At 43.6% G+C, this 12,268-nt stretch overlaps 4 protein-coding genes across 4 annotated transcripts; 2 read left to right on the forward strand and 2 right to left on the reverse strand.

Moving 5' to 3' along the window:
• Positions 1-61: 61 nt before the first annotated feature.
• Positions 62-2,739, reverse strand: BCIN_02g02970 (hypothetical protein). The gene is made up of 4 exons (XM_024691218.1): positions 2,543-2,739; positions 2,114-2,482; positions 1,674-1,919; positions 62-1,542 (listed from the first exon to the last, which is right to left on the reverse strand). The coding sequence occupies exons 1-4, from the start codon at positions 2,589-2,591 to the stop codon at positions 719-721; spliced, it is 1,488 nt and encodes a 495-aa protein (XP_024546988.1). The 5' UTR covers positions 2,592-2,739; the 3' UTR covers positions 62-718.
• Positions 2,740-2,865: 126 nt separating this feature from the next.
• On the forward strand, positions 2,866-3,739 carry BCIN_02g02980 (hypothetical protein). Its single transcript, XM_001547010.2, has 2 exons — positions 2,866-3,397; positions 3,462-3,739. Exons 1-2 carry the CDS (start codon positions 3,209-3,211, stop codon positions 3,594-3,596), a joined length of 324 nt encoding a protein of 107 aa, XP_001547060.1. The 5' UTR covers positions 2,866-3,208; the 3' UTR covers positions 3,597-3,739.
• A 500-nt stretch (positions 3,740-4,239) lies between these two features.
• BCIN_02g02990 (hypothetical protein) lies at positions 4,240-8,640 on the forward strand. The gene is made up of 4 exons (XM_024691219.1): positions 4,240-4,456; positions 4,508-7,339; positions 7,388-7,500; positions 7,549-8,640. The coding sequence occupies exons 1-4, from the start codon at positions 4,443-4,445 to the stop codon at positions 8,412-8,414; spliced, it is 3,825 nt and encodes a 1,274-aa protein (XP_024546989.1). The 5' UTR covers positions 4,240-4,442; the 3' UTR covers positions 8,415-8,640.
• Positions 8,641-9,623: 983 nt separating this feature from the next.
• BCIN_02g03000 (hypothetical protein) lies at positions 9,624-11,685 on the reverse strand. Its single transcript, XM_024691220.1, has one exon. It carries the CDS (start codon positions 11,521-11,523, stop codon positions 9,895-9,897), a length of 1,629 nt encoding a protein of 542 aa, XP_024546990.1. The 5' UTR covers positions 11,524-11,685; the 3' UTR covers positions 9,624-9,894.
• Positions 11,686-12,268: the final 583 nt, after the last annotated feature.

Here is a 12,268-nt window from a genome sequence, read left to right on the forward strand (position 1 = left end):
CTGCCGTGGTGTTGGAATGATTACAGCTACTACTAAAATTTTTGGAGATTTTTGCATAGTTTGTCAAGAATTCCATTCGATATTACCACAAATAGGAAGTAGTTAACGAGTAATAGAGGTATGTAGGCCATGGGAGCCCTTCTAATGCGGGGTATACACAAAGTTATGTACCGCCATGGAGCCAGGAAATATCAAGATTACGCCAGCGTATAAACCCACCTTTCTTAATTGTTTCCTTCCCTTCCCTTCCCATTTCTCTCCTCTCCTCGTCAAATCTTACCAATGAGGAAATTAGTGAGTGATATACAGAATGTGAAAGAAACATGGACGTGGATGAAATGAAATGAAATGACAGAACTCCAATAGGTATTCTCCATAATCTCTAGGAAATCCATATTCCTACACGTAAGGTCCCAATTCTCTAAGTAAGCAATTAACTAGTAGCAACTCCTGCAACTCCGTAGAACATATCGCATCTGATGTGCAAGTAGTGTGTCCAACAATTGAATAGATGAAGTAGCAGAACTCCGTATTTAATTCTCTTCTTTTTTTTTGAGGCTCCGATGCTCTCCGCAACTCCTGAAACTCCGGGTATCCAAGGAGGTAATGTGTAGGAGTATTCTGTGCAATGTGCAGTAATAGAACTTCGTGTTATTTTCCAGATATTCCATCACTCCTTTCTCTATGTATCAATCTTTTGAGCAAGTTTCGAAACTCTTCATACTCCTGATAGCCAAGTAGTGCTCGCTTTGAAAGATGGGATATTATGATTATCATCGAGGGAGAGCCTCACGATCCTCTGTGCAAACGTTGCCCAGATACTTTTGGGTTCGTTGAATGTATCCTGTACGAATTTTACACAACCCATGTTGGGAACATCGGTTCGAATCGTGTGTTCGTGTAAAACTTGCGCACCGTGTAGAGAGAAAATCTTGATCCTTGCTTCGGCATCGGTTGGCGAAACGTCGTCTGCCACTGCAATGATACCAAGCTCTAGGTCAATGTCTAGCTCAATGTTCAGCCGGCCGTTGTTTCGGTAATCGGGGTAAGTCAGATAAGGCGTTGTAGGAGCTGTAGTGTTCTTAGTGTGTTTTAATGTGTGAGAGAGGTGAGTATTTGGCTTGATAAATCGTCTATCGTATTGGCAAAGATCGGATGCACAGCCCGCAACAAGAACGCGGTGTTCATCGAGAGACTTGATTTCCGCGATGCCGCTTGTGTGTTGAATTTTTGCGATGGGCCCAGACTGGGATGTTCGGAGATCTAAAAGACTGAGAATACCTCTTCGTTCACCCGTTAGGATGATATCCTTGTGATTTAAATGGTATTGCACTGCGAATACATCGCTGTAATAGTGGTCCTTTGTGTTGAAAGTCCGAATCCAGGACATGTCCATATTTTGATTGATCCGAAGAATACCTTTGCTCGTACCAATGACAAATGCATCCGGGGAAATTGCAGGCGCTGAGGCAGATGAGAGGACATCGACTGGACCTCGCTTGGTCCCAGGACTGAGATGGATGTCGGATTTCATAGGATGAGCTGAGGTAATGTTAACTGTGTCCGCATATAACCTACATATCAAGAGTAGAAGTCTGGGTGAGCAAACTTGAGTAATGAATATATTGGTCTTTCAATCTATTCACATGCAAACAAATTCTGGAATGACTTACGTCGAAGTTCGGGCGGGGGAAACGGACTAACTACGACTGCTCTAGAGGCAGGTACACCTGACCACGTCGTCACAACGTGCCCAATTGACTCATTAGCACTGATGGAAGTGGATTGGCCCGGTGGAAAACCCAGGTTGTAGGACCTCTGAAATCTAAAATGAGAACCGAATACATTTGGTACTCGTTGTTTGTCTTTTGCCTTTCTTCCATAGTCGTATGAAAGGTGTAAAATTGTGTTATTGGCAGCTTAGGAATTGTCAGTTGAGAAGTAATTCATGAATGAAATTGTAATAGCTCTGCACGATGAACAGGTTACAGCGCACGCCAAAGTAACAGTTTGGATATCAATTTGGCTTGGGATATCGAAGAAAAAAGCATTCAAGCCCGAACGGCCATCCAGTTGTCAAATTCGAATCGGAACGCTGAAGAATTAAACGTACCATAAGACATGAGAACTTTAGGATCAGACACGTTAGTATATCCGCTCACGTCGAAAAGGTAGGCGCCGCTTGCTCGGTTGTCCTGTGGGTAATAATCAACCGCAAACGCTGTAGAGAGGCTTTGAGCATAATGGGAGGCAGCAACAGTGTTTAAACAAGGCTTTCCAAATTCCCTAGACAAAATAGCACCAGCCATTGGAGACTCAAGAATCTTTGCTCTCTTGATACGACCAACATTTCGCTGGACTCTTAGAGATTCGGCTTTGCTGTTCTCGTCGTCAAGCTTGCGTCTCTTCACGTCGTGAGAAGAATATGCAGAACCTGATGGTGCATTTGCTTGTATCTTAAAATACTTCTTCTTTTCGCTATCTAAGAGTATTTTTAGTCAATTGAGTGTAAAGCGAAGATATTCGGATAAGGTTAAGGTACCGTAATAGTATCCAGGAAGCTCTGGTACTTGAGAAGTATTGGACTTCATATCAATAATCTCGCCGTACGTATTACTTAGATATCTAGGTAAATTCTGGGTACTTGTCTGAGAAGTATGATTTTACATTTGCGATTTGTGGATTCGGAATCTATGTGTATGTGACGTCGAGTAACGAACGGTACAAGGTACTTGGACCAATTTAGCACGCCCTACGGAGTATCAGCGGCAACGATGACGAGGGACAAAGCTTTCGTTTGTCACGTGATTATATCACTCAAAATTGTCTCAGGAGTTTGGAAAGCGTGAATCATGATTTTGATATGTTATATATGCCGCTTCCTTGGAGCTTTGATCAATTGCAGCTCGCCAGAAATTCGAATTGGGACAGCAAAAAGCGTTCAGGTTGACGTCTACTTGGTGGATACATATACTTTCTATATACATGATTTTGGGTTCCATTCATCGGCCCTTCCTTTCTTGTTCCACATTTAAGCTACAAGCTCAAGCCTAATCGATGCAGCCCCTCCAAAACTTCTCTTTCCTTTACAAGAAGTGTTAAATTTACCAACTGACAAACTGACAACTTGACTCTTAACCTCAAAAACATCCACAGGCTATATCTCGTCAATCACTCCGCAGAGCCTTGACAAAGAATCATCTTCAAAATGGTTTACACTTTGACCGTTCACCTCTATGCCAACGAGCACCCAGAGTCTATACCCCGCATCAAGGCCAAGCTCATTGAAGCATCCCGAGTCTACAAGCAGGACAAGGAAACAGTTGACTGGATTGTCATGCAAGATGTCCACGACCCTAGAGCATTTACCATTGTAGAGAGATTCGAACAAGAAAGTGTATGTGCACTCTAGTCCCATGTGCCATATCTCTATTAACATGATACTAATTCTACAATTACAGAGCCAAAAATACCATCTCGAGAACCCATACTGGCAAACTTTCGACCCATACGTCGTCCCACTCCTTGGAAAGCCAATGGATCTCCGAAGACATGAGGAATTGGACATTAGCAAGGAGGTTGAGGTTCCAGCTTAAAGGATTGATCCGACACTCAAATCATTCCCAGAATACAGAACAAGGACAGCTGGGCACACCCCTTGGCTTTGTAATCTAGAACTCTTCAGATACTAGAACTATCTACCATGAGATACCAATGCAATGGAACTATGACAGTGAGACGCTTTAATCGTTACCTTGAGCCTACAGGCTCTGATTGGTGAGTCAATCCCGTGAGATCTATGAGAGTGTCAATGTTCGAATTCTTGGTGCTATACAAAAACCCTTCACTTCTATCTCTAATGTAGACTATACTTAACCTTATGATCATAAGCAGCTCTGAAAAGGGATCAGTTGTGAATGTGTCGCTACATTTATCTATCTCTAACAGCAAGTTTATGTCTCTCAAGGAAACCGTAAAGCCAAGCCAAGTAGCATCATGGTATAAAGACTTTATTTTGCGTCAACGTTTGTATGTGTACAATGATGCCAGTGAAATGTCACCAAATCGACAAACTTGCATGGAAATATCAAGCTGGCCGGAAGGCAAGCAATACCTAGTGGGTGATATCCCTAGTAGTTTGTGGTGAGATTAATGATGTGTCAGCCTTGCATCTGTAAAAGCAAGGCTGAGTTTCGTTAAGATCAGGTGATCCCCGCATTCGGTGATTCCATTCCCTTTGCTAGAGATATCCCACGATAACGATAAGGCATTGGCTAAGAAACAGTATTAGCTCTATTGTTTGATGTACATCCGCAAACACCCTTGAATTCGGATTCAACTCTTAAATTCCACCAATTTTTGTTGCTTCTGCCGTATATTATGGGACCTCGACATCTCCCTTCGGACCGCGTCTTGATTCTTGCTCCGTGGCCACGGTTCCGATGACGCGACAACCGTAAGTCATTATTTCCTTCCAACTTTGCACACGCGACTTATAAAAGATTAGTGCCAAGGTGATCGATTTGACAGGAGACGACGAGGAAATACCAGGTGCGCCTCTTTTGCTGCCGTCAAATCATGGCCTCGTAATCCCTGGGACATTTCCAGCGCCTTCAACTGGAAAATCACGACCGTATATGAACTCTCATTCAGACAGACACTCTGCGCCAATCCTACCAAAGAACCCAGAGTCAAAAGGAGCTTCAATGCCTACCTCTAATGGATTCACTTATGCGCCGATATTACCAGGCGCTACAGTCGCAACAAGATATACTCCGTCCAGAAATATGACACTATCATCCGATGTATCTGCGATTAGAAGAAGGGATCGGGAAGGGAACAAAGACATTAGCACACTGTCTAAACAAGAGCCACACTTTGAAGTAGAACATGCTCCGAAGAGAAGGCGGATTTCGAGGGCCCCTGAGGAGATTAGTTCAAATCAGGTTCTGCAGCCCACAATTGAAGATGTAGCCCCTAGGCGATGGACAAAGAGGGGAATGGCCGACCAGGACTACGCTCAACATCTCGACGGACAACTCCAAGAAACCATCTCTTATCAAGAGCTGCTCCCTACGATTGAAAATGCCCACAATGTTCGACGGTCGACAAGACGAATAACAGAGCGGAACTCTACTCATCACTACAACAGACACACTGGGGATAACGAAGAATTTACACCTCGACGAGCTTCGATGTCAGTTATACTAGCTCCTAAACGAGCCACCTCAAGCACCAGCGAGTCTTCGAAATCTCCCGTCTCTCAACCTACTTCTGTATCTTCACAGGCCAATGATAGGTTTTTGGAGACAATACATGATCAGGTATTTATTCATATCAATGCTGCGATGGTGCGACACAAGCAAACAATAGACCCCAAGAAACTCCATGAGATTGGAACTTCAGTTGCTAGCGTACTTGTGGACAGTCCTATGTTTGAACACCTCAATCGATATGGATTGTCGCGCGAGGATGAGAATGTGATATCAAAGAAAGTAAAGCATTACGTAGACGAGTTTGTTGCATATAGTCTGGGCCCAGCAACATCCTTCAGCAATGATGTTGATGCTGCTAGCACTCCGGGGGATAACCGAAAAGCCAAGAGAACAAATAATGTTTCACTTCCGAAAAGAGGCTCGCGATCTCGAACTCAACCTGTTCAAACAGAGTTAGATTCTCCTTCAATAGATGTTCAGTTTCTGCAAGATGGCTCTCTACCCAAGACAGACAGTGGGAAACTTGCTACTTTCAAGCAAGTTGACAGGAGCGATGTGCATGTTGAAGCAGACCTTGATATAGCTAATATGGCATCTTCTCATGAGACAGCTCTTTTTCGCCTAACTATTGATGGACAGCCGCGACCATATATCGATGCTAGGGCTCGTGAGAGAATCCGTCGTGGCCTCCAACGCGTCTCTGAACAAGAAAGAGAGGTACTTGTCGGGCGCGTCTACCACATTGACTTTTGTGAGGAAGAACTATCGATTGTCCGAAAATTCTTGAAATCTCAAACACAACTAAGAGGGAAGCCAAGCATGGCACTACTAATGCAAAAGCAAATTCTGCAAGTGCCTGAATTGGTCTCATTATTGATATCGCAACCATGTGAAGATCCCAGTCAGAGCCTCATTCAGAGTCGTGGACCAGAATCATTGGCTGCTTTTCTCAGAGATGCCGCCAACGGCGAAGTATCGATGAATTCAAGAACCCTTATGGTAGGTCCTAAAAGGTCCTCTAGACAGTTTTCTGCGCTTTTAGGTCAACGTGAAATACACGGCATGGCCCCTATTCGATCCTGCGGCGGTCATAAATCATACGTGCGAGAGATCAATTCTGCACTGGAGGACTCATTGCAAAGAAAGGTTGAGTGGACAGATTGTTGCGGTGACATTTGGGCCATCAGTTGGACAAGTAGTGACGCTTTTGTATGTGGTGCTACTGCACATTCTGATAGCCACAATATGCAATACAACAAACCAGGTAACTTGGTAGTTGGTTCTGTTTCCAAAGAGACCTTGGATGCAATGCCAGATCATCGGATTGCACGGCCAATCGTGAATGTGAGAGACAATGTTGAGAACGCTCTTGACTCTATGAGGCAAACTCAGGATCCTTGGATCTATACCTCTATCTCAGCAATATCTCACAGTCACAATAGTGGTCTCACTTTCACTGCAAGCTTTGATGGAACTGTGAAGGTCTGGAAAGTGTCACCATCTGATACTGGATCTTCCATGGATATATTGGGGACCTGGCCGCACGAAGGAAAAGTCAATTTTGTCACAACCTCGGAGTACCATGATTTCGTTGCTACAGCATCTGATGTTTACAATAACGCTGTTCGTATCTATCGCCTCGATACAAAAAATATAAGTGAATCGACATTCCACACGTACAATGGCGAGAAAGCCGCCGAGCAAGCACGTGAGTTGCACGATAACAATTTATGGGCATACTACCCTGCTACTGTCCAATGGGGCAGAGCAGACAGTGTTTCAAATCTTTTACTCGTTGGCTACTCACCACGTTCCTTTAGTAATGATGAGATTGATATCCCAGAAGATAAGAGAAACAGCGGAGAGTTATGCTTGTGGAATGCCTCTGATGGTTCCAAGGTTCCTATCGCTTCTGCCCGTGCCCAGAATGTGTTTGAAGTTGTCTGGCATCCTACCAAACCAACCTTTATCGCCGCCACCTCGTCTTACGGCCTTTTCAAAAGCGAGGCAAAAACACAAGTTAGATTATTCGCAGCAAGGACTGATAATGATAATTATACCGCTTTCTATCCAATTAGAGTTCTTGATTGTCCTGCAATGGATATCAACGAATTAACAGTCATGTAAATATGTGTTTCCAATCTTCAATCCAGCGACTAACATAATCACAGGCCAAATAGCTTTCATCAGTGCTACGTAACGGCTAGCTGTACGGATGGCAATACTTATGTTTGGGACACTGGAGCAATTGGTGACGATGCAATTCACGTTCTTCCGCATGGAGGTGAGAATTGGAACTTCCTTTTATAATTCATCTGCTGACCAATTCAAGAATCGCTTGATAATCCCTATCATGATATTCCTCGTGAACTTGCAGACACCGGCGTTAAGTTTGCTGCTTGGGGAGAAACTTCTGACCGATTTTATACCGGTGCTTCTGATGGCAGAGTCAAAGCCTGGAACATACAGAGACCGCCCGGGAAGGCATTTGTTCGTGAATTACTCGCGGCTTCTGGTGGAATAGGTGCCGGCGCATTTTCTTCGGACTTTTCCAAACTCATTATTGGCGATGCTACAGGAAAAGTTCATTTATTGACACGAAGCGAGGATGATCCTGAACTGGAGAATTCAGACATCGAAGAGCCTGATGATTCATCAAGGGTCCAGCCTGGCAAAAATAATCATTTTCTTTCACATCTCAGAGGTCCCCGGCTAATCAAGCACCATCCGGAGCCTGATCCTCCAGAAAACCACGTTGTGCAAGAATTCCCCGACACAGGGGTTGGGATTTCAAACCATTTTGTTCAGAGTAAATTTATAACTATAAATCCAGATCCTGCTATTGGTGCAGTTCAGGGTCCAAATTATCACGAGACTAATCTTTATCGTCTCGATGCACACGAAGATCAGGATAGCACCAAAGCCTTATTACCATACTTCCAAGCTCGACAGCAGCATGATCTACATATAAACATGGCGCCCCAGCCCCTTTCAACTATACCGAGCCTTACACGAAGCTCAGATCTTATTACTCATATGCATAATTTATCCCTGAGTCTTGAGTTTGACATGCTGGAACCAATGACTCGCAGGCAATTATTGGAGGATAGGGCACAGCTCGAAGCGGATGATGACTTCGAATATGAGATGGGCCCAAAAATAGACATATTTGGAAATAAGCGGCACAGAAAACTTTGATCAGATGGGCGGCACATGCCCATTTAATAGTATTTAGTGGTGGCATTCTCGAATCTGCGAGAAGTTTTGAGAGTAGAGCCGCTGCTAGTGTAATACAATAAGAAGTCTATGGAGCGAATACTTTAGGTATATGCTACATTATATAGTGAGATATTGGCATGTGGATTACAGGGATGTATTATGATGATGACGGAAGTTACTTGTGTCGAATGCAGCATAGCGAGCATTTCAAAAAAAAAAAAAAAAGCAATGTATTTGCCTCATATCTATTATTCGTATGGTACTAAGTGGTGTACTATTCAATCTTCTGCTTGTTATCCACAGTAAATTTACTGCTATCCATCGAAATTCTCAATACGTGTTCTATTGGGCCTAAGCCAACTCTTTCGCATTGCTCAGTGAAGTAGGTTTAAGCGTGATAATCTGAGAATCATTTACGACCAGTGTTACATCGCTCTTATTCCTTACTTTTGTATGGATAAGAATCAAGTCTTACAATTGCATAGATGCACGAGTATGTGTGTTATGGCTATTAGTATGATGAATAGCAGCATCACATATTTAGGCATGCGTGAATCAAGATCAGTAGGGCATGATTATGAATATCTAGCTTTTACTCCAGCCAAATCGTGGGGTTCGACCACTTCAAACTTCAGTAGCCGATTCATTGATTGCTAGAAACTGTGCTTCACAGATCTGGGATACATCATCTACCTATTTGCTTCCATTTTGTAGTGGGATGGATGGAAGACTCACGAGCCCATGTGCATGTTTGGAATACCACGAAGACCGGATTGAAGTACCTACCAACCTACCCCCGCGCCATGCGTTTCCCAAATAGTTCCTTCCTCCGAAGCAAGGAAACTTTTGGGGAGTTTTTAATTTTCTCTCCTGCTGCAACTTCTGCATGGGCCTGCTTAATTGAGTATAGTAAGATGATTGCTATGCGGATGAGAATTTTCAGCTGGAGAAGCATGATATGTGTCTTGATTCTCATGTTTGGAATTCTGCCAATGTGCCGTGTGCTTGTTGTTTAGATCAGTTTGACTGGAGTATGTGATGTGGAAGTTTTTGGAAGATAGATGGATATATTTAATTGACGTGACGCATTTGATGGGATAGAGATTCTGCCTTTCAGAGTTGGTGGTCTCTGGCGAAGAATGCTGTTCTGGTTATATAAAATGTTGCATAAGATGGGACTATTTCATATGAATGCTATTGGATATTTCAAAGGGGGTTCTAGATTTATGGATTTAATAATTTGTGGTTCAGACTTGAGTTTGAATAATGTGTACCGCTATTCCCGGCTGTAATAAACAGTTGATATCTATATTTCCCAGCTTTCATAAACGGGGATAGATTGGTATTGTTGTCTGATATTCTAGACTGATAGATTAGATGTGAGCTCTCCGTGTCTGATTCAATGTTGACTTTCAGATGAATTCAATATTGCAATCAGGTTCGGGAAATAAGTAGCCACTCATCGTGCCATTCTCTGGGACAATTCTCGATCCCTAATTAACAGTGTAAATACCAAAGCTAATCCTCCCAATGCCAACATCAAGAAGAAAACAGCTCTCACAGCGCCCATATAAGCTTGCAAAGCCAATTCTTTTAGGCCTTCCTCAAGGCCATTGACGACCCTGAAATCATCCATGATTCGCTGGATACATTCTGTTGCATTGTCTATACCCCCTAGTTTCTCCCACAATAAATTGCCCAACACATTTTGAAACGTGAGTCCCGCCGCTGAAATCCCCAGTACCGTTCCAGTTGAACGAAAGGCAAAAAGTGCGGATGTAATTACCGCCTGATCTTTCGCTGTCACCGACGACAAAAGCGCGAGAATGGTGGTAGTAAGCGTAATTCCATATCCAACATTAATGATGAAGAAACAGACGAAGGGTGGCCAAGCAGATGTGCGTAATGTAAATGTACAGATAAATGCCATTCCCAGAATATAGATGACTTGGGATGCGATACCGAGTTTGTAGAACCTCCCAGTACTTCTCACTATGATTCCAGCAATCATAGAGGCGATGGCTGTACCGATTGAGCCGGGGATTAGACGGAGGCCAATTTTTGTGGCGGTGTAGCCTTGGGCTTCGAGGAAGAGGGGAAGATAGAATATCATCGCAAAGCGGGAGGCGGAGGAGAAGGCATTTGTGAGACAGCCGCCTGCAACGGATAGATCACAGAGGAGAGGAAGGGGTATGATTGGTTCTTTGGCGTATTTGAGTTCGGTGATGATGAAAACCAAGAGGGATATCAAGGATAGAGGAAGACTGATTAGAACGATAGGACTGGTCCAGGATACTGTGTTACCTCCAGCACTCATACCAAGAAGCAATGTAACGAGTGTTGTGAATAAACTGATTGAACCCAAATAATCAATCCGTTTGAGCTTTGGTTTTCCCTCTCCATCATCTACAGTGGGTATACGTATAGTGAACCATGTCCATATCGTAGCCAACAGCGTGACGGGAATCTGCAATAAAAATGTAGCTCTCCAATCTAGAGAATCATTAATCCATCCTCCAAGCACACCACCAATACCGGATCCTACGCCTAATATCATATTTCCAATGCCTTGCCACATACCCCTATCTCTCAGAGGTACTAGATCCGACAAGAGAAAAGTGGCAATGGCCATAATTCCTCCTCCCCCTAATCCTGCTACCACTCTACCGGCGATCAATACCCATTCCGTTTTCGCACTTGCGCACATGTAATTTCCCAATGCAAACACAATGTTGGCGAGTACAAGACCGCTCCGTCTCCCGTAAATATCAGTAAGTTTTCCAGACAAAGGCTGAACCGCAGCATTGGCTATGAAGTAGGCAGAAGCAAGCCATGGAAGATGAGATAATGAACCAAATGAGGAGGTTATAGGTGATGATAGTGTAGCAATCATGGAGGAATCAACAGCTGCTACAAAGGCGGACAGGAAGGGTCCGATCATGAGGATCCATACATAGAGGGTAGAGGGATCGTCTGGGACAGCCAAATTGGTAGTCGAGGTATCGCCATTGGGATAGAGGATCTCAGATTGGGGTTCTGGTGGTGGGTTGAGTAGTGGGGTAGTTTCCGTGGGGCTTTGTGTTGCCATTGAGAGTACTCGGCTTGATGGTCAACTGACCATAAAAGAAACAAAAGATAACGAAAGACTGAAGACGAGCAACAATTTATATACGGAGGTGTAACTAGCGTAGTAGAAAGTTGATTGATATGCTAGGTATTCTTTCATTATTGCCCCTTCACAAAAGTAGACAAGGGGGAGCGGGGTAAATTAGCCCGTGGCATGAACCTGGCGTTGTTACGATGCATCTGCATACCATCCACCAATCGCCATTGGATTATCAGTGCCACTTGAACACAACACCAAGAGCAAAATATTCAGAATCTCGGTAAGAGGAGCGTTTGGCCTGGAATAGATAAATAATACGACAAGTCTCCATGTGTGAAGAAATTAGCTGGGATTCGAGAGGCCACAAACCAATGACGAGAGACAATCTATACCAGGTAAATGGACGTCATCGGAATTGATTGCTTTAATCTGGGTATGAGCAGCTGTACATATTGCCATGTATGCTCAAGAGCTCTTTAGACATATAATCCCGCTTTTTGGAACTGCAGCTGTCCATTTGCGGAAACCACATTTTCAAATCTTAGAGAGAGTGTCGTACAGTTGATCCTGATAAATAAACCAATAACTCTTCAAGTATTTCAATTGCTTTTAGTCTCCAAAGAGCGAGAGATGTGTGACAGTGGGGATATTCTGAATTACGAGCTCAGCATGTCGAACAATCATGAGATAGACCTAGTTAATGGGAGGTAAATGATCAGTATTCCGT

This window comes from Botrytis cinerea, chromosome 2 (genome assembly GCF_000143535.2).
Source record: "Botrytis cinerea B05.10 chromosome 2, complete sequence".
NCBI classification, from domain to species: Eukaryota; Fungi; Ascomycota; class Leotiomycetes; order Helotiales; family Sclerotiniaceae; genus Botrytis; species Botrytis cinerea.

Excerpts from the sequence above, each read along its gene's own strand:
- BCIN_02g02970 (XM_024691218.1), bottom strand. The coding sequence starts at position 2,591 with ATGAAGTCCAATACTTCTCAAGTACCAGAGCTTCCTGGATACTATTAC. Across the intron at positions 1,920-2,113 it reads TAAAGTTCTCATGTCTTATG|CTGCCAATAACACAATTTTA; the intron begins GTACGTTTAATT and ends ACAATTCCTAAG. Across the intron at positions 1,543-1,673 it reads TCCCCCGCCCGAACTTCGAC|CTCATCCTATGAAATCCGAC; the intron begins GTAAGTCATTCC and ends ACATTACCTCAG.
- BCIN_02g02980 (XM_001547010.2), top strand. The coding sequence starts at position 3,209 with ATGGTTTACACTTTGACCGTTCACCTCTATGCCAACGAGCACCCAGAG. Across the intron at positions 3,398-3,461 it reads AGAGATTCGAACAAGAAAGT|AGCCAAAAATACCATCTCGA; the intron begins GTATGTGCACTC and ends CTACAATTACAG.
- BCIN_02g02990 (XM_024691219.1), top strand. Across the intron at positions 7,340-7,387 it reads ATCAACGAATTAACAGTCAT|GCCAAATAGCTTTCATCAGT; the intron begins GTAAATATGTGT and ends ACATAATCACAG. Across the intron at positions 7,501-7,548 it reads TCACGTTCTTCCGCATGGAG|AATCGCTTGATAATCCCTAT; the intron begins GTGAGAATTGGA and ends GACCAATTCAAG.
- BCIN_02g03000 (XM_024691220.1), bottom strand. The coding sequence starts at position 11,523 with ATGGCAACACAAAGCCCCACGGAAACTACCCCACTACTCAACCCACCA.